General features: G+C 38.7%; 3 protein-coding genes across 5 annotated transcripts in view; all 3 read left to right on the forward strand.

The window, feature by feature from the left end:
- The window catches only part of LOC127959758 (integrin beta-7), a gene marked incomplete in the record, with an annotated part of 16,054 nt that extends 12,926 nt beyond the window's left edge, over positions 1-3,128 (forward strand). The window contains 7 exon segments of the mRNA XM_052559130.1: positions 1-119; positions 235-425; positions 1,182-1,408; positions 1,494-1,701; positions 2,243-2,433; positions 2,564-2,724; positions 2,904-3,128. Coding sequence (XP_052415090.1) covers positions 1-119; positions 235-425; positions 1,182-1,408; positions 1,494-1,701; positions 2,243-2,433; positions 2,564-2,724; positions 2,904-2,993 — 1,187 coding nt within the window.
- A 527-nt stretch (positions 3,129-3,655) lies between these two features.
- Positions 3,656-16,610, forward strand: espl1 (extra spindle pole bodies like 1, separase). 3 transcript variants are annotated; one of them, XM_052559127.1, is made up of 32 exons: positions 3,656-3,881; positions 4,177-4,283; positions 4,383-4,688; positions 5,197-5,925; positions 6,022-6,111; positions 6,206-6,317; positions 6,580-6,707; positions 6,968-7,161; positions 7,255-7,497; positions 7,611-7,755; positions 7,895-8,060; positions 8,161-8,297; positions 8,403-8,537; positions 8,607-8,723; positions 8,828-8,996; positions 9,419-9,547; positions 9,635-9,791; positions 9,985-10,094; positions 10,382-11,601; positions 11,699-12,110; positions 12,204-12,329; positions 12,709-12,922; positions 13,013-13,206; positions 13,619-13,746; positions 14,152-14,274; positions 14,369-14,512; positions 14,595-14,759; positions 14,838-14,942; positions 15,401-15,516; positions 15,610-15,693; positions 15,791-15,955; positions 16,040-16,610. In XM_052559127.1, exons 2-32 carry the CDS (start codon positions 4,203-4,205, stop codon positions 16,239-16,241), a joined length of 6,546 nt encoding a protein of 2,181 aa, XP_052415087.1. In that variant the 5' UTR covers positions 3,656-3,881; positions 4,177-4,202; the 3' UTR covers positions 16,242-16,610. The 3 variants fall into 3 exon arrangements, with proteins under 3 accessions (XP_052415087.1, XP_052415088.1, XP_052415089.1); XM_052559128.1 differs by having other exon boundaries at positions 3,657-3,881; positions 4,189-4,283; XM_052559129.1 differs by having other exon boundaries at positions 3,669-3,881; positions 4,174-4,283.
- A 666-nt stretch (positions 16,611-17,276) lies between these two features.
- LOC127959135 (prefoldin subunit 5) lies at positions 17,277-19,423 on the forward strand. Its single transcript, XM_052558136.1, has 6 exons — positions 17,277-17,389; positions 17,966-18,068; positions 18,193-18,224; positions 18,374-18,448; positions 18,528-18,633; positions 18,726-19,423. Exons 1-6 carry the CDS (start codon positions 17,324-17,326, stop codon positions 18,803-18,805), a joined length of 462 nt encoding a protein of 153 aa, XP_052414096.1. The 5' UTR covers positions 17,277-17,323; the 3' UTR covers positions 18,806-19,423.
- Positions 19,424-20,152: the final 729 nt, after the last annotated feature.

The raw sequence follows: 20,152 nt of genomic DNA on the forward strand, positions 1-20,152 counted from the left end.
TAGAGCAGGAGGGAGCTCCAAAAGAATTGGACATTTCCTACAGGTCTACATGTAAGGGGAATCAGTTGGATAGTGAATGGAAGGAGAAAGGAGAATGTCAAGGCATTAAACATGAGCTGGTAAACACCACCATCAGTGGTTTCATCTGAATTATCAGCAACCAGGAACAATTTGTTGTTATATCATAAGCCTGAATAAGTTTTGTTTTTTTCTTTTCATTTCTTGATTTTATAGATTACATTCAATGTACGTTTGAATGCGTCTGCATGTCTGACGAAGCCTCAGACATTTCGGATCAAAATGAAAGGCATCAATGAGGAGGTGAAGATCACAGTGCATACAGAGTGTGACTGTGACTGTGGTGTTCCAGAGGAGGATTCCAAACACTGCAGCAGTAATGGAATACTCTCATGCGGAGCGTGCAGGTAGAGACCCCTAGCGTCTCAGCGGGGAACTGCAACCGCTAACAGACCACGTGATTAGAGGCTCTTTGAAGTTCAAATTATAATAAACTTTAAGTTCAAGTTTAATGAATAAAACAAATTACATTTTGTCATTATGTTGTTCCAGCCCTGTATTACTGTCTTACAAAAGTTTTATTTATCTATCTAAAGAAATGTTAGTGTTCATTTGCATTATTACCCAAGTTAGCTGAAAGGCTAATCAACAATATTTTATTATTACTACCAAGCTCAAAAGAAAAAAAGAAAAAAAAGCAGCTATTACAGTCATCAGCAGTTCTTAAAATTGCATTTCCAGTCACATTTGTCACTTATGTGTCTTGATTATTCACATGACATGTGAAGCTAAGTGCCAATTATTTCAAACATGTTATTTTCATGACCTTTTCAGTTAATTATCAGTAAAGTCTTTAAAAGACTACTTTTATGATATTTTGTGCTGTTTTTTTTTTTTTCGTTTTTTTTTTTTTTTTTTTTTTGTAGGTTCGTGGTATAAATCACCTTTTATAATTCACAAAAGTGGGTAAATATAATATGAGGCCGGAATGATGTGTGATATGATGTGATTTGATTGTCATGTTGATTTATTTAAAAAGCTCTTTCGAATGAACACCTTATTTGATTGAACAGCTTTAAATGCTGGTGCATGCTGGCAAATACTGTATTCCTTACAGTTTACATTTTTTAACTTGTACAGTGTGTGTGTGATGTGTTTGTTAGCTGTAATGAAAAGTTTTTGGGTCAGCGCTGCGAGTGTAAACAACAGACTGATGCAGACTCCACCAGCAAAATGCAGGCATCCTGTCGGCCTCGCAACAGCTCAGTGACTTGCAGTGGACATGGCTCCTGTGAGTGTGGCAAGTGTATGTGCCAAGGCCATTACAGTGGGAAATTCTGCGAATGTGATGACTCTAGTTGTGAATACCATGATAACAAGCTCTGTAATGGTAAGTCCAATGCAATAGCACAAAATGTTGCCTTTCTTTCTTTCTTTTATTAAATCTATGTATCCCCTCCATGCATTTGTCATAGGTAAAGGCAGATGTAAGTGTGGGAAATGTGTCTGCAGTCATGACTACACGGGGCCTGCATGCCATTGCTCACCTAGCCAAGACAAATGTATGAATAACAATCTACTTTGCAGTGGTCAAGGCAAATGCACTTGCAACGTTTGTAAGTGTAACGAAGGATTCAAGGGAGAGAACTGTTCTGCATTCACTAATGAGTGCACGCCGTTGAAGTGAGTATCTGTCTCTTCCTCTGATCTGATATCCGTGTTTCAAGAAAAATTTTTTGTGAGGTGTGCACTTGTGTGTGGGTTTGTTTCTTTTTGAAGTCACAATTTCAGTTTTCTCTTCCTGTTCTTGTAATGATCATAGTGCTGAGTAATAAGACTTTTGAATTGTGAATCATTGTGAGGCTTATTCCTGTTATCCACTTAGACTGGAGCTTGATATATTTCATATCCTTATTTATGTTTAGTTTAAACTTATGTACTAAAGTAAGTAAAAGTAAAACTGAAATCAAAATGGACAAAAACCTTATAGGTATATTAAAAAATATAAAACATAAAACTACAAACTAATTTAAGATATTACTAAAAACTATAGTAGTATCTCAATTATATTAAATTAACACTGCTAACAACACCGAAGTCATGGGTTGGATTCCCATGGAATGCATGAACTGATAATATACATTGAATGCAATGTATTATAAATGCAAATTTACTTTGGATAAAAGTGTCTGACAAATGTGTCTTTGTTTTAATATGTTTTTAGGGGTTGTGTGGCATGTCATGTAAATGCTGGTACTTCTGATACCAATGCCTGTGCTGTAAAATGTTTGAATGCTACAGTATCTCGTCTTGTTGGCACTCATGAGCTGCGTTGCACATATGGATCGAGCATGTCATATGATGTGAAACTTGGTGTTGACGGCAAAATTGTGCTTCAATATGCAGACCTGCCTCGTATGTATTACAGACTGCTTTAGATTAATTTGACCAGACTGTAAAATAAGCACACTGTTTTAAAACTCATATATGACACAGAACTGATTTAATTGTGAATGTCAAATGTCTGTCCTTTTTGTCTCTGTAGGTTCTGTTGATAAGACTACACTTGTAATTGGCATCTCTGTGTCAAGCATCATTTTTATTGGCATTATAATAATCATTATTTACCGTTGCCTGCTGGAGCTGTATGACATTAGAGAATATCAGAACTTTGTCAAAGCGCAGGAGCAGACCAACTGGAAAGAGGTGATGTACATGCAAAGACACTCTGTGTTATTAAGCACTTAAACACAGTCAGCTTTGTAGGCTTTAAATGTAGAGTGAATTACAACCTGTGTAGACAACATATTGTTTGTTTTTATTCTGAAATCAAATAATTTACAGAATGACCGTTTAACAATTAAATGTCTTTTTGTTCTGTACAGGCCCAGAATCCTCTTTTCAAAGGTGCAACCACAACGGTGTACAACCCTTTGCATGACAAAGAAAACGAAAAGGATTTTGAGTCAATTTAATTTAAGGAGAGAGAGTGTCTCTTGGAGTTTGCAATTGTGATATCCTATTTTTGCATTTTTTTTATTGTATATCTTACATTTTGTCAATATCATAAAAATCTATATTCTAAGCTAACAATAAAACATTTAAATACATGATTGTTGTAAATATTGTGATGCATTTTATGCATGGTAATATATGATGAACACAAAGCCTTCTCTCTCCTGAAAAGGTTGATAAACTAAACAACTCTACTTAAGAGAAATGGAGAATGTCCTTTTATGAGAAAAAAGTGTGTGTTTAAAATTATTACATTTATGTGAAATTTTAAGCAGTCATATTGCTAAATAAAACCAAAGGTCAAATCAAAGGTGTGTTTTAGTGCTAATAGGTTTACAGCTTAAATTATTATTATTTTTAAACAGTGATCTCAAATTTTGTTTGAGGTATGACCTGAACAGCTTTATTCCAAAACCGTTAATAGTGTAATTGTTTTACTTTTGCTTCAGTAATAAAAGTGCCATTCAATATTTCCCCAAAAAGTTTTATTCTTTCATCTTTAATTAGCAGGTGACATTTCTGTCCGTTTCTATTTCTGAATGACTTATACTTAAATTCATCACATCTGCTCTGATCACGAATAGAATTCTAAAAACTACAGTACTCATGGTAAATTACCTCCACTTCCGGGACGCTGCAGTTTCCCGATAGGCTTTGCGGTATTTTAAACAAGTGCGCGACATCACTCTGCGTTCCGTTGCTACCATTCAAATTACGGTGGACTACATTTTCTTTATTGAACCACATTCATTATATAAATACATGAACGCATTACACAACAACAGAACTGTATCGCTGTTCATCTATATTTGACCGTTTAATCTAGCATGGTGGTGGCAGGCTAACAGGTTTGTTTGATTTGTTTACACGGATTGTGGGTTAACGCTGTCCTAAGTTAGCTACATGCTAGTTTATACTTAAATGTCAAAGTTTACAAGAAAGCATAGATGATGATCATGGAATATACTTTTAATGCAGTAATGTTAATTCAGAGTAGATTTTCTTCTAGACCTTATCTTTTCAAACTTGTATTACATAATTGCGTATTTTGCCTGGAACGTTAACTTATATGTTTGTGTGTATGTAACTGTTATATGTCACTAAATCGTCTAATATCGGAAATGCTTGTAATTTAACAAGCAGCTTGTTTTACAGTCTTAACAGTGATAATGAAGTGCTTAAGAACAGAGGAGTACGTCCAGCAGTTATCTTGTTTAAAGGACACCGTAGTTCTTCACGACGAGCTGAAGGTAAAATAAGTTTTCTATGTTAGCTGTTGCAAGGGATATTGGGAACGGTTTCCAATAAGCTAAAGTATGGTTTTATTTTCTTATTTAATTTTGTTGCAGACACATGTGGATGATGGCTTTGGTCCGTATGGTCGCACAATGTGCGATCGTATCATCCGGGCTTGTAACCAGCGACTGGGCAGTGGGACTCTGGACCCTGGCCATCAGGAGAAGATAGTGGAGTTGGTGGAACTGGCCGTCCAAGGGTTTGAATCGCTCGAGGAGTCAGGAATGCAGAGCAACCCGTTTTATCTTGAAAAAATAGTGTTCCACATCCTACAGAAAGTCACCAGCCTTGGAGCTCACGGCCCTGCTTGTCGATTGGGCCAACTTATGTATAGAAGACTAAAGTGTTTGTCTGCAGAGGTACAGTGTGCTTGTTGAAGTTTTCTCAAGGTCATGACCAGTTATATTCCATTATATATATTTTTTATTAATGAACTATCCTTTTTTTATTGTACTTTTTGTTTTTATGTAAGTTTTTTATTTTATTTATTTATATATATATATATATATATTAATATTACTGTTTAGCTTTCACTTTATTTTCTTTCAACTGTAGTTCAATTTTCATTGTAGTTATTACAAGCTAATTTTAGTGTGTGTATTGGCAAAATTTCAAGACAACACTTATTTTCATCCAGTATTTATAGTTTATTTTATTTCAGCTTTTTATTATAAAAAAAAACGTTTATAATATTTGAGTTTTAGTTAAAAATAAAAATATGGTCAAAACATTTTAAAGTTCTATTTTTTTTTTCAGCCTTGATCCAAAATTGTGGGTAGCTTGGAGACAGTATGGTTTCTTTTTAATAATGTGTCCGTATGTCAAGTAGCTTTCTGTAAACTTCACATTTTTGTGTGTTGTTATCAGACAGGGGACTTCCATGTTCTGGTGCGGAATTTTTTCACAGTGCTGTGGAACAGTCTCCTGTCCAACAGAGCGAGTACTTCCACCCTCCTTCCACGGGACAGACTTCACTGTCAGCTGCAAGCTTTAACTTTCAAACTCCTAGAACAGGGGTCCAGCTCTTCCTCTTTTCCATCTAAACTTCCTCTGTTCGTAGAAGAAGCAGTAGTGGAATATGAACGATCTTGCAGTGGTTTTACTCATGACGATGTGAGTTTTCTGTCCTCTGAATTACAAGAACTGTTCTTCGGCCCTTTAATCAATCAGCAGGACTCTGCACTGACATATGGCTTGCTAGCCGTGCGGTGTGAGGTGGTGTTCAAGGTCTGTAAACTGCTCTGCAAGAGTCTGTTTTCAGCCGAGGCTGTTGGACTGTTAAAAGGTGCTTTGGAGGGTGTTGATGGACGCGTGGGTCTGCGCTTGGCTTTGAGCCTTGCAGATCATGCAGTGCAGCTGCAGAGTGCGTTAAGCTTGGGGGGTGAATGCAGCAAGGCTTTCACTGAAAGTGCACGTTCCCTCAGGGGGCTGCCCCATTCCATGTCGGCTGCAGAGTCTCATGCCCTATTGGAGGCTTGTCAGCTGGTGGTTTGGGCGATGGAAGCTGGTCAGTGTAAAGGCATGGACATAACTACATTGCTGGCTTGCTTATCATTTTTGGAAGAATATCAGGAACTTCTGCTCACACAGCAAAAAGTAAGTTTATATAATAATTTGCTGCTACTTAGTAATGTGTATTTGGAATAGGAATTTTTTTTTTTTTTTTTTTTTTAAACCTTGTTTGTTTTCCAGGACTCAATTTCACAGCAGGTTCAGTACTCGCTCTGTTTCAGTTTTTACCAGGGCTTCATCATCATGTATGATAGTCTTCATGCATCTGAGGTAATATGCTAAACTGTCTTGAGACCACGATTACGTTTTTTGATCAGCTAGATGTTTCGCATTCATATCCTTCATTTAACATTTGTGTCCAAAGGTGTCTGCCGGCGATGCTCTGGACAGAGTGCTGTTGTACTGCCAGGCAACAGCAGGACGGATGCTTGCTGAACTGCGGACACTCAACAATGACAATTTCTTACTTAAAGCAGGTACGTCTGCCTGAAATCTGCATGCTGAAATCTTATTGGATGACCTGTGTTTGAAGCCATTGTAGATATCTTTCAAAAGGTGTTACATTTTTGTAACGATGCCAAAGTTTTGTCACTTTTGATCAATTTAGTGATTCCTTGCTGAATCAAAATAATTTATTTTACAAAAATTCTCACAGACCCCAAAGTTGTAAACCGTAGTGAGTGCACAAGCATTAAAATGAATTCTATATAAATATGTCTTTGCTTTTTTTCCTTCTAGTGTGTGCAGTGAATAACGTGGTGTATGAGCTGTTTAACAGGAAGCTGTATGAGGGAGCCTTTGGTTTGGCTGTGATTGTGTGTCAGGAGCTGTGTAAGGATTGCCCACCCTCTCTTCCTGTGGATCGGGTGAGAACTACAGTTTCCTCTGCTCATTTGTTAACTTTGTTTGGGATTAGCTACAAATAAAAATGAGCAATATAATATTGTGACATTTTGTGACTCGCTTGGCCTTTAAAGTCAAGTGTATTGTATGTGTATGCTGTTTGCTCTATCTATTATGAATATTTGAATAAATGTTCTATATAAATGTAAGTTGTACATTCAGTTAAATGGGTAAATGTCAATATAAGCGTCTCAGCTGTTGATGTATTATGTGGATGTTTCAGGTCAATCGCTGTTTCATGCTGACGGTGCAGTGTAGCCGGCGTGGGGGTCAGCTGGAGCGGGCTCTAGACTGGATTGTGCGCTGGATTCAGGTTTTGGGAACACAGATTTTGGATAATTTTGCAGAACCTGTATCGCTGTGGGTCAAAACCAAGTGTGATGCTGCCCGGGCAGGAGAGGATGACACGCGTCTAAGGTAGCTTAAACTAAGCCAATTGAAAGGGGTTTCTGATGTACTATTGTTTAAGTGTGATTGAATGTGCTGATTATGGGCTTTTTGTTGGGTCAGGACTCTGAGGGATGGGTTGGGAGAAGCAATAGTGGACGAGGAGGTGATGATGTGTTTGTTAGAAGAGGAGTTGCGTTTGTATAAAGAGCAGACTGGAGACACAGCCCAGGAACGCTACAACACACTCTGTGACCTCTTGGATATCTGCCATGAAGAAACCCCACACACACTGAGACGGGCTACATATCTGTGTGAGATGGCACAGGTTGTCTGCTATCAGGACTTCAGCCAACAGACTGACTGGTGGGTAAACGTGACCACAGGACCATATTTCAGAAAAACTTTTCCCACTTTTCTCTTATTTGAATCAGATGTTAAAATGAAGCACTTAATATCTTTTGGTTCTTGGTAATCAGCTTAGCAGTTGACTTCACCCATGAGGCATTGAGGTTGCTGGATTCAGAGCCAGAGACGGCAGAGAATGCTGATAGGCTGATGGATGAGAAGGCACACGCCTCCCTGTGGCTCTACATCTGTACTCTTGAGACCAACCTGCAAGAGGTCTATAGCTTCCTTCCAGATAGAACCTATAGATTCTATTTTCAAAGCAAAATGTTCAAAATCAATTTTACTGACCTCAAACTTTTGAACCATAATGTACATACTGTAGTCACTCTATTTTCATTTTGGTATGTAACAGGCTGTGGACACAGAAAAGCGATTGCGTGCAGTGCAGGAGGAGAATAAAATGGAGATGAATATGGATCCTGTTCCCACTAATGATCTGGAGTATGAAGACAAACAGAAATCACAAGAGAGCCAGTTAGTCTATGATGGACTACGCTTCAATCTACTAGCTCAGAGCAGTAAGTCATTCACTCAAACTCAGAATGCAGACACAAGAAGAGATTTGAGAAGCACTGCTTTATGGGATAATCTTATGTGGATGAATCATGTGTGTGTCAGAGCTGAGTGAGCCTTTGGACAGATGTTTGTCTCTGTGGCGGAATCTGCTCAAGGGGTCTGTGCCTGCAGTTAGAGACCCTAAACTCACTGCTTCATCCATGACATTGATGGCTGCCCTCTACACTCTTATGGGCAAAGTAAGACTAAACCACCCACCACTCTGTGTAACATCATTTTACTCAAGCTGACAACCAAGAAAGAAGTATTTGAGACTCGTATTGAATAAAGATCTTCTCTCTTAGCACCTGCAAGCTCTGGAGGGATATCAGCTCGCTGCTGCCCTTTTCCGTAGCCTCGGCGATGCCCAGAATAGTGCAAATGCCTTTTGCCAATCTGCCAGGATTTTGCTGTATCTGGGCTGTCCTCAGCTCGCACAGGTGAATGAATGGTTTACACTGTACTTCTGTGCTTTTAACATGCTGTTTACACCAGACCTTTGTGTGCAGGTGGAGTTAGAAAAAGCAGAGCAGAGTTTGACCTCTGTCCCGAGCTCCGAGGGCACATCTGTTATATCCATGCTTGCTGTGCTGCAGAAAGCACAGATACACTATGCTTTAGGACAGGTAATGTTTGTCTATATGACTTTTTGTGGACTAGTTAATTCTTTTATACTGTATTTTGTATACTTGCTTAAAGTAACACTAATATCTCTCTCTCTTTCTCTCAGGTGGAGCGTGGTGTGTGCTGCTTGATGGAGGTGATAAAGGAGTCTGCTCAGCATCATTCTAAGAGCTGGTACCTGGTCCGGGCACGAGCACTGCAGACAGCTAGTGAATACTTGAGTCTGGACACAGAGACTTTGGACTCACAGCTACGTCAGAGCATCACTCAGCATGGTGAGAGAGCGCTCATATAATTTACACATTTAGGTACAACAAACAAAACCCATCTTGTATGAACTTTCATTAGAGCTCTGGGAAAAAAAAGTTTCTTGGTTTTTAAAAAGGAAATATAACATTTTATTATTTCTTGGATTAATTTTAAATCATTTTTTGGGGGAAAAAAAGGTTTTAAAGATTCCTGTCTTGCTCATCAAAGCTCCATTTATTTGTCCAAAAGAACAGTAAAAACAATAATATTGCAATTTAATATAGCTTGCTGAATAAATATTAATATCTGGAAAAAAAATATTACTGATCCCAAATTTTTTAATGATGGTGAACGTGTTTTTGATCAACTTAAGTATGGACAGAAAATTAGTCCCATCACTTACTCTAATACTATGTGGGAGCAAATGTATAAACTGTGTGTGTTGTAGGTCTGAAGACTCCAGACACGGCTCAATATGAAGGGTTAAAGCTTTTATGCAGCCTGGTGATGATGTTGCTGGGCAATGGGTTTTACGGAGCCCCTGGACCAAACACAGACTCACGCTTTGTAGATCAAGGTACAAGCTTTAACTGTTTCTAAGCATATTTGACTACCTACAAATTATTCTTGCTTATTTTCAGCTTTGTGTGTTTTCTCTCTTTAGGAGACAGTGTTGTATTTAAGTGGCTGTTGCTGAGTGAGGTGCTAGTGTGCTCCGAAAGGATGGTGATCGTGAGGAGCAGCAGTGGGGCTGTTCATGAAGCTAAAGCTCAGTGTCTAGAGGCTCTCAAACTGGCCACCAAACTGCAGACACTCAGCCAGTGAGTAAATACTCCATATCTGTGAATATGAGAGGCAGAATGTGTGTGACAGGTCACATCCCAACGTGTGTTTCTGACATTGAGGGGCAGCAACATAAACCAAATAATGCTTTTTCTTTTAAGCAACATGTAGGTTTGAATGTACTCCTGGGACACCAGACAGATTGTTAATACGTGTTATTTTGTTTTATAGCTGTGCTGAGCTGTTGGTGTTGAAAGCTGAACTGGAGTTGATGAAGGGTGCAAATGAAGCAAGTAGTTTGGATCTGGAGCAAGTTAGAAACTTACTTGATCTCTGCACAGGTAAAGATAAAAAATTTTACCTGTGAAAGGTCCACCCAGAATTACCAAGACAAAACCCTTTTAACCCTCTCTAGACATTATTTGTGATTTTTATTTATTTTATTTTTTTTTCAAGTTGGATGAGAAAGAGGTTTTGAAGCATTATTTTAATGTTATGTATATAATAGAAATGTGTTTTATTGTTTTTTTTATTCATTTTTTAAAAATAATTTATTTAATGCAAATGTATTTACCAGTAGTAATTTTAAAAACATTATTTATTATGCTTTCATCTCCCCTGCTTATAGATTTTGGCAAGGGACGGCAACTGAAATCTGAGGTTAAAATAAAACCACGCAAAGGTCGGCCAGCTGCCCCTTCTTGCTCTGGTCAGGCCCCTGAGGAAGATGATGATTTGAGTGGAATCCTCAGCTCTCGTGCCCTTCTCAAGGAGCCTGTGGAGACCATGTCTCGATTAGGAAGCCAAGGAGCATCTCCTCCTCTGAAGCCCAAACGGCAGCATGTGCTTTCGTGTCTGACCCACGCAGACACCTGCTCCTGTCCCTGCTGCAGTGAGCTCAGTGTGGCTCGAGTTGGTATCCACTGGGCACTATTACAGGCAGACCTCCAGACAGACCCTGTGCATTCTCGCCGGCTACGCCAATATGCCAGGAAACGCTGCCATAGTGTTGCAGCTAAGCTTCAAAACAGTTTGGCAGCACTTATGTCCTCTAAAAAGTCAACTGGACTATGTCTGTCGCTGCTGAAGGTGGAACAAGGCAAAGTGCATTTGGGTGCTGTGCTTCAGCTCCTTAGAACCGGGGACAAAGAAAAGGCTACAGTCCTGTGGGAGGAAATAGAGGCAGGACTGGAGGCAGTGACGCCCAAAGAGGCACTGACACCAGAGCTTGGGCCCATCAGAGCTGCTCTGCTGGGGGCTAAAGCTGTGGCCTGCTGTTTGGCATTGGCCATGAAAAAACAGTGTCACCCTGAAGAACTGTTTTCTTCTGTATGGGGTTGGAATCCACCGAAGAATAAACCACAATTAAAACTCAAAACTGAATCAAAGCATCGATCCAAGAGCCCCGTTTCTGACACAACTCCTCCAGAGACCGGTGCTAAATGCCACCCTGACATGAAGAGTGCATCTGCAGAGCAAGAAAGCAGGAAAATAAAGGAGTCCTCTGTAGTTCCTAAGAAACCTAAGGACTTGGTGCCAAAAATTACCTTCACAAAATCTTCCATGGTTTTCAAAACACCCAAAGCTACAAGGACATCCCGACCCAAATCTGTCTCCACTAGCTCTGGCATTGGTGACTTGAGAGCCTTTGACTTCACTAATGAGGTCCCTGAAATTTCTGTCAACCTTATACACTCATTAAACCCATCTGCCAGTAATCGTGGGATTGCAAAGTCTAAAACTGGCCCAAAGGGGTCGTTTGAAGTTTACAAAGATTCTTCTCCTACAGATAAGAAACCTGTGATTGTGCCAGCTGCGCCTAAACGAACCAAGCGCTCTCGCTTCAAGGTTTGGCCCATTGGTTTATGACTTCCTGAGACAATTTTAGAAGACATCATGTCATAAATGATTAGTGAAATCATTACATCTACTCTCTCTCTCTTAGGTTGAGTTCAGTGATGAAAGTGACACTGAAGCTGCACCTCCTGCTGTAGTGGAAAAGTCCGAAAAAAAGAGGAATACCTCGAGCTCCAAAACATCTCGCACCCTGAAACCAGCCCTGAACTCCGTTCCCAGTGACGCCAAAGTTGTGAACCCCACTGTAGAATCAGAACCTCCCCGACGCACACGGACCACTAAGAAAAGCACAGCCCTCTCCTCCAGCTGCCTCTCTTCTGAGGAAGAAACTGGCTCATCCTCCCAGACACGCACACGTAGAGGGCGACCAAAAAAGAGTCAAAGTTCAGAGGCTACAGAGGAACCCGAGAAGATGAGGATGATTAAAGAGGATGATGAAGTTCTTTTGGATATCAGCCTGGAGGAGCTCAGAGGCTCTGACACAGAGATAAATGACAGAGGTGTGTTTGTAGAACAAAACTGATATAATTGTATTGCTTATCTGACTGCTCCTCATTGGGCTAAATTAATTGTGTGTGTATATGTGGTTGTAGGCAGCCCAGATGCTGGTTGTGAGGTCTTGAGGAGAGATCTGGCTGCAGATGTTGGACAAGAGTGTTTCAGTGAGCTTAGAAGAAATGGATCTCACACAACCCTACCACATGCATCTACACCCCTAGGTAAATACTGTGTGCACTAATCTTTAGGGGGTCACTTAAAGAATATTGAATACTTGTGACAATAAAGACATAATGTGACAATATATTTATTTTAAGTAGATGCTGTTCTATTGAACCTTGTAGTCATCAAAGAATTCTGTTTTTTTTTTTTTTTTTTTTTTTAGGTTTCCACAAAGATTTTAAGCAGCACGATTGTAATAATATTTAAAAAATTTATTATTTACTGTATTTTTTATTACATAAATGTAACCTTGGTAGGCATAAGCAAAAATTAAAAAACTGAAAGGGTGTTGATGAAAGTTTAGTTTTTAGGTCTTTGCTATTTAGGGCTGTCAAAATTGTCTTTACTATAAATGTATTTGTTTTATGTCATATTTAGCTGACCTGTCAGTAGAGGCAGTCCAGTCATACCTGCGTTCCTCGTGGCTCCTCCTCCATCATTTCCCTCCTCCCTCTCTTTTTACCCACATCTGCACACTGCTTGCTCAGTCCCTCGGCCAGACAGATCCCATCACTTCTGCAATGCTACATGCACAGTCGCTGGGTGTGTCCACTCGCCACCACATGACCCGTCATGTGGTTAGCCAGCTCAGGTATTTCAGTTTAGCATGAAATGCAGACATTTTGACAGACTGATAGTCACATCCTAAGGAATCGAACCTCCTCTTTGTCTATCTCTGTAGGAAGCTAAAGAAATCATGCAATGATGTAGCAGAAGGTCTTGGTGCTCTGAGTCTGGAGGAAACGTCTGGGGCAACACAGTCTCAGAAACTCTCTGCGCTGGAGCAGATCTTTTCCTTCACCTCCTCGCACCCAACGCAGTTCCCACAAACACACTGTCAGCAGTTCACGCAGCAGCTGAAAGATCTGCCAGCAGGTAACAGCTGAGCTGAAAATGACCCAAAGAATGGCACTGTTTGTAACAAAAATGCCACGGTAATAAAACATTTGCAAAGTAGTTTCATGGTGGTAAGAAAATGTAAGGTAAATTTTGGCCCTGTTGATATGTATTGTAAGAATGTTATAGAATGATTTAATTCTGATGAAATAGTGCAGGTTTAAGGAAATTAAATTACTCTGCAAGCACTTTTGAAAACTCTCTGTCTGAATCCGTATTTGCTTTTATCCAATTCATATTTGAAAAACCTGATAGTTCCCTATTCATACAGGTTTTTGAATTGCTCTTTTATACTCTGCTTGTTACTTACCATAAAAACAGCAAAAGCTGCTGACGTGGGTTTAAATCGCCAAACAACCAATCTATTAAATATGCTTTATTTTTACTCCAGGAATAACCGTGTGCTTGCTGTCGCTCACGGGTGTGTATCCTGATGAAATTGGCTGCTCTATTCTTCTGACCCGACTGGAGCGTGGCTCTACTCCAATCACTGTTCGAATCCCTACTGCAGACAGGAAGGTACAGATACACTTGTGTGCTGATGTTTTCACTACTTCCACTTACTAAGTCGCACTGGACTATTAAGTCGCATTTATTTAGAACCAAGAGAAAACATTACCGTCTCCAGTCGTGAGAGGGCGCTCTATGTTTTCCGTGGTAGACTACAGGAGCACTGAGCAGCATAGAGCGCCCTCTCGCGGCTGTAGATGGTAATGTTTTCTCTTGGTCCATTTCTCTTGGTTCATGTCAAATTAATTTTGATGAATAAGTCGCACCTGATTATAAGTCGCTGGACCAGCCAAACTATGAAAAAAAAGTGCGACTTACAGTCCGGAATATACGGTACCTAATGCAACACCTTTAAAACATTACCATAATATTTTCAAATTAAGGGAGATGTTTGCAATTTGCCTTTACTTTTAGCGCTCTGTTGCTGTGCTTTTGGAAGAAATGGATGGAGTGTTGAAGGGGCAAAAAGAAGTGAGCACAGTGGCTGAGAAATCGCAATGGTGGGAAGGAAGAAAGGCTTTGGATGCTCGTGTGGAGGTGAGACACATGGTCTTTGACCGTTTGAAAATGATTCATGTAGAAGGAAGGATGTTGGGTACTCAATGTGAGGCTGTCTTTATTTGTCCATCAGAAAATGTTAGAAGAGATGGAAGAGGCTTTAGGGGTGTGGCGAACTCTACTCCTTCCTTTGACCTCTGACCCTGAGCTTGAAGTGCAGGCGAAGTGCTTTCAAAAGGCACTGAAAGGAACAAAGATCACGCAGGACATTCTAAAGGTATCTCTTTGCACCTGCTTTATTTTGATCATCACATGTTCCACCCTGTAACTCCTCCTCAATACTTCCTTTTTCTCTGAAGGTGGTTCTTTCAGCATCTCCACTCCTGTCCCTGCCAGACCTGCAGTGCCTCGTGGACGGGATGGGTCAGCAGGACAAGGACTTCCTGAGGCTTCTGCAGGGGGGTGTGACTGAACTGAGAGGAAGGGAGGAGCCAAAGGGACATACAGTTCTTATCTTAGACAAGGTAAACCGTCACTAATCTGCAAGGCAATTAAATTTTTTTGAGCTGAGTCAATATACTGAACATTTTGTGTTTCTACAGTTCTTGCAGAGGTTGCCTTGGGAGAACATCGCTTGTCTGAAGTCTCGTTCTGTCACTCGCATGCCGTCATTACATGCAGTGCTAGGACATGGTCATTTGAAAGAGGTATATAACTTAGTACAAGCACAACATGTGCAGAATAATACTTGGAGTCAGTTCACCAATCATTCATAATTCTAAACCTTTAGCTTCCATGGAACACAAAGGATATATTTTGCAGAATTGCAGTTTTTTTTCTTCTGTACTTGTGTTTAACAATGATATTATGTATTAACAATGATATTATGTATTAATGATGTCAAAAACTTGACAGAGCACAAATTAAATTTGAGAGCTATGGAATAAGTTAATTTAAAATCTATTTCTATATAGTCCTATATCATTGAGTCAAAGGTTTCATTGGCTCTGACTTTTTATGCATGGTTTTTTTGGTTCATTGCTTGAAAAAAGGTCTGTGGTTAACACGAGATGTTTTTGACATTTTATTTTACAACATAAAATAAGTCAACAATACTCCACTGAACAGTTTCTTGAATGTGAATTGTTTGTCTGTCTTTTCTTAGATGGATTCAAGTTGTGTTCTGTCCCGTGGCGTGAACCCTAAGAAAGTTTACTATGTGCTTAACCCAGATAGAAATCTGGCAGACACTGAGAATCGCTTTAAAGAATGGTTTACTGGGTAAGTTCACAAAATGTGCTCTAACACAATGAAGACCACAATTATGTAACTGGTCCTGGTTCTAGTTTGTCATCTCTGTCTGTGATTGGCCAGTGAGCGAGCATGGCAGGGGGTTTGTGGAACTGCTCCAGACCCAGATAAACTTCAAGAGGTTGTGACCACCAAAGACCTCTACATGTGAGTGAAGCTGCATACAGTTGCCATTAATCTGTGCTTTATTAAATAAATATAAAGTCATTTGAGTCTGACAATATGTATTTATACCTCTATGTAGTTACATAGGACATGGAGCAGGGGCTCGCTTTCTGGATGCTCAGAGGGTTTTGAAAGGGCCTGTGCGAGCAGTAGCTCTTCTGTTTGGCTGCAGTAGTGCTGCTCTCAGTGTACTTGGACACCAGGAGGGAACAGGAATCATCCTCAGCTACTTGACCGCTGGATGGTAAAGTACCCATCCATGTACAGAAATGTTGCATGTAGAATGCACTGCTTAATCATTGAACATCGTTCTTTGTCTCTTCCCCAGCCCGCTAGTGCTTGGTAACCTGTGGGACGTAACAGATCGAGATTTAGATCGTTTCACATCGGCTCTGCTGCAATCCTGGCTCTCTGCTGGTTCTGGCTCCTCCCTTCTTCAGCATTTAGCCCAATCGCGTAATGCAACACATTTAAAACATATAATTGGTGCTGCGCCCATTGCATATGGTTTGCCTGTGTATATTCACTAGCCCAGATTTTAAATTAGAACTTCTGTTATTCACAGCTAATATAGTGATTTTTTTTTAATGTGTACTGTGTTATTTAAGGTATAAAATAAGCAATCTCTGGGCTTGTTTACAATGCAAAGAATAAGTTCTGCCTACATGAAATTGAATCTAAAAAGCTCAGAAGTGTTTTGCTATTTTAAAGTCCTCATCTGATTTCTGCCAATGTTGTTGTGTGGTTGCATTTGCTGATTTAGTTATCTCAAGATGTTTTACATATTTTAAGTCCCATTTGTTTTTGATGTAGAATTTATTTCTTGCTAATTTTTTCCCGTTTTTTTTTTAAGTTATATCAAATGCCAAGCTGCTTTAAAATAAAGTGATCTTATAGCATGTTTTTGAGCGTGGTGGTAATTTCAGCTTGAAATGGTGGACACAGATGAACTACTTTTAAGAATTAAAGAGAACATATGGGGGAAAACTAAATTAACAGGCCAAGTGTTAACAGTCATAGATAAACTGACAGGCTGTTCCAGCAGCAACAACTCAACAAAGAAGCCTGTGTCTTCAGGAAGTCAAGAACTGTGGTTTCAGAGGACATGAGAGATTTAGATTTCTGACATGCCTCAGATGTTTCTCTGATATGTGTGCAGGAGCAGGCCCAGTGATAATTGTGAGAAAAGAAAAATATTACTTCGAAGTTTATTTGGATTATTTTGACTAATTCATCTTTTTCAATTATTGACCTTTGTTTCTTTCATTCACCTCTCTTTACATTTTGAGCTTCCGTAAATAAGTGTACTTAAAAGCCACATTAATTTTGTTGTAAAATCAAGATATCATTTTATCAAAATACCAAGTGCATAAAAGTAAAATTATTGATGCACTGTATGATGTTACAGGGTGATTCCAGTCTTTTAACTGACGTTATTAAATACCAAAAGTCATCAATAATATTTGTGAGCTTTACAGAGTATCTGAATGATTTGTTTTTTTTTTTTATGTTTTTAAAATACTGTTCAATGATGTTTATTGAAATACAAAACCGTTTCTAAAAGACCGTCCGGTTGCCCCGGAAGCTTTCCTCTCCCTATTCTATTGTCAACATGGCGGTGAATCTAACTGAATTATCTCTTCCTCAATTAGAAGGTCTGAAAACTCAACTTGATCAGGTAAATTGTGTTATAAAGGTAACAATGATCTCATTTCATTTTGTAAGGCAGTATGCGCTGATTTAATCAGTTCGTGTTTTAGTGAAGTGCACGAAGCTGCTGTCACGCTGTCTGCGCGCGTGCTGCTGGTAATAAACCATTAAACCGATACTTCAGCCACATTTCAGTATTCTTGTTCTAATGAATCTGTATGACTTCCATGAAACCCAAAAGGACATGCAGAATGACAGCCACAGTCACCATTCATTTGCATAGAATGGAATGAAACTGAATGGTGAAAGTCAATCAGCTGTATAAAAACATTCTACCTTAAGTAATTTTGAGTTACGTTTTTTAGCTGAAATTTTCCCTTAAACGTTTTTTTCACGAATATATAATGAGCAAAATTATTTCTTGTGTATTTTAGTTTAAATACAGATTTGTTTAATTTAGTTTTATTCCTTTTTGTTTTGCTAGGATGGGCCAAATCTGCACAGGATAAACTTTTTTTTTTCTTTTTGTTTTTTTTCCCCCTTAGTAAACTGCGAATTATGAAGCCATGATCAACAAACATAATGACATGAATTTGTTTTCTAGGAAACGGAGTTCCTGTCATCATCCATAGGCCAGTTGAAAGTTGTCCAAACTAAATATGTGGAGGCCAAGGACAGTTTGAATGTACTTAACAAAAGCAATGAAGGTGAGTATTACTGCTATAGTTAATATGATACTAATTTTAAATCAAATTATTTATTCCACTGTTACATCTTCAGCAAAATCTAATCTGTTCACTGAATTCATTTAACCTTTTTTTCCCTCCTCAGGAAAAGAACTCCTTGTCCCACTCACCAGTTCTGTATCCTTTCAGCAGCTTAGCTGAGAGATGACTGAATAATGTTGTCTCAGAAGTTACCAGAGCCTCAAAAAATCACACGGACAGTTCGGTGTTTATGTAATTCATTTGTATTCATCTCAGATAAGATGTTCCCTTAACACACATTGCAGATGTATGTGCCTGGAAAACTGAATGATGTGGATCATGTCTTAGTGGATGTCGGAACAGGTTATTTTGTGGAGAAGGTGAGCCAAGATTTTGCTCATCTGTATAAAGGTATTAAAACATTTCCAAATAAGTGTCACAATTTTTTTGTCTTTTCAGAATGTCGAGGATGGCAAAGAGTTCTTTAAGCGCAAAATTGACTTCCTTACTAAACAAATTGAGAAAATTCAGCCTGCCCTTCAAGAAAAACATGCTATGAAACAAGGTGATTTCACTTACTTTTTTTTTTTTTTTTTTTACAAAACCATTGCACAAATCATATATGCATTTCATACAAGTTTCATCTGCCTTCAACAGCTGTCGTGGAAGTCATGAATATGAAGCTTCAGCAGCTGCAAAGCCAACAGGCATCACAGTCTGGCACCACTAAAGCCTAAAACGCTTTCAAGCAGCATGGCAGAAAATTCTGAGGAGATCTTGAGCATTCAGCATTTTTAGATGGATCCATTCTGATTCCTTAAAATGGAGAACCACTGCTCTGATGTCAATATGTTCACATCTCCTCGGGGAGGAGAAGGACGTCCAGCACTTTGCCTGTATCAAACAACTAATCAATTTTTCTGTTGCATGTCTTCACTCTCATGTTTACTGAACAACTGAAGCATTGGGCACAGCCTGGCTGTATCCACAAAGCCTCCCAGCCCTGGGATTAATGTCTTTGGAGGAGATTTACTTTGTGGCAAACATTTGCTGTTTTTTTTTTTTTTTTTAATACATCAAATATTTTGAATGCAAATATTTACAGCTGAAATCAGCTCAAGGAAAAGTTATTGGTTTTCTAAAAGCCAATGTACAGAAATGTACAAGTATCTCATTACTAGGATTTTGTGTTATTATGTGTTAAAACAATAAAAAAAATAGCTTGATTTGTTGTCCCAAGCAGATGAGTTATTACTCCATGTCACAGAGAGCAGAAATATTCTACTGTAAAATGTTTATGTACAATTTTCCACCCATGCTTAAAAAAAAATTAAAAGTTGACATTTAAAACCTTACACTACAGCATTTGTTATATTTACGTAAATTGACTTATTCTGTGTATATCTCTGATGAATATTATTTAGAATTCTGATGTGTGTGTGTGTGTGTGTCCCGCATGCAGTACTTGTTGAAAGTTTGTAAACAATTACAATCTTGAAATTTTTTTGATTTTAATTAAGTCTCTTATGCTAACCAAGGTGATCAAAATAAAATAAAACACTCATTGTAAAATATTACAATTTAAAATAACTGTTTTCTATTGTAATATATGTTAAAATTGTATTTATTCCTGTGATACAAAGCTAAATTTTCAATGTCACACGGTCCTTCAAAAATCATTATAATATGCTGATTTTCTGCTCAAAAAGCATTACTTGTTATCAATGTTGAAAACAGTTGTGCTGCTTAATATTTAAGCAGACACCATGATGTACTACCATTCGAATCTTTGGGGTTTGTGTGTGTGTGTGTGTGTGTGTGTGTGTTTAATAGAAATTAATTAGCACATATTATTGCTCTTTTGTTCGTTTTGATTGCTTCTATTGTCCTCATTTGTATGTCACTTTGGATGAAAGCGTCTGCTAAATGACTAAAAGTAAATGTAATGCTTTTATACAGCAAATATGCAAACAATCGGTCAGAAATGACAGTAAAACATAAAACAAAAGATTTAATTTAAAATAAACACTCTTCTTTTGAACTTTCTCCTCCTCAAATAATCCAGAAAAAAAGTTCCACAAAAT

This window comes from Carassius gibelio, chromosome B6 (genome assembly GCF_023724105.1).
Source record: "Carassius gibelio isolate Cgi1373 ecotype wild population from Czech Republic chromosome B6, carGib1.2-hapl.c, whole genome shotgun sequence".
Classification (NCBI taxonomy): domain Eukaryota; kingdom Metazoa; phylum Chordata; class Actinopteri; order Cypriniformes; family Cyprinidae; genus Carassius; species Carassius gibelio.

What these genes read in the sequence shown, in the direction of transcription:
- espl1 (XM_052559127.1), top strand. Translation starts at nt 4,203, where the DNA reads ATGAAGTGCTTAAGAACAGAGGAGTACGTCCAGCAGTTATCTTGTTTA. An exon ending in ACATGCATCTACACCCCTAG is followed by an intron (nt 12,330 to 12,708) that starts GTAAATACTGTG and finishes TGTCATATTTAG; the next exon opens with CTGACCTGTCAGTAGAGGCA. An exon ending in GACATGGTCATTTGAAAGAG is followed by an intron (nt 14,943 to 15,400) that starts GTATATAACTTA and finishes GTCTTTTCTTAG; the next exon opens with ATGGATTCAAGTTGTGTTCT.
- LOC127959135 (XM_052558136.1), top strand. Translation starts at nt 17,324, where the DNA reads ATGGCGGTGAATCTAACTGAATTATCTCTTCCTCAATTAGAAGGTCTG. An exon ending in TGAAAACTCAACTTGATCAG is followed by an intron (nt 17,390 to 17,965) that starts GTAAATTGTGTT and finishes TTTGTTTTCTAG; the next exon opens with GAAACGGAGTTCCTGTCATC. An exon ending in CAGGTTATTTTGTGGAGAAG is followed by an intron (nt 18,449 to 18,527) that starts GTGAGCCAAGAT and finishes TTGTCTTTTCAG; the next exon opens with AATGTCGAGGATGGCAAAGA.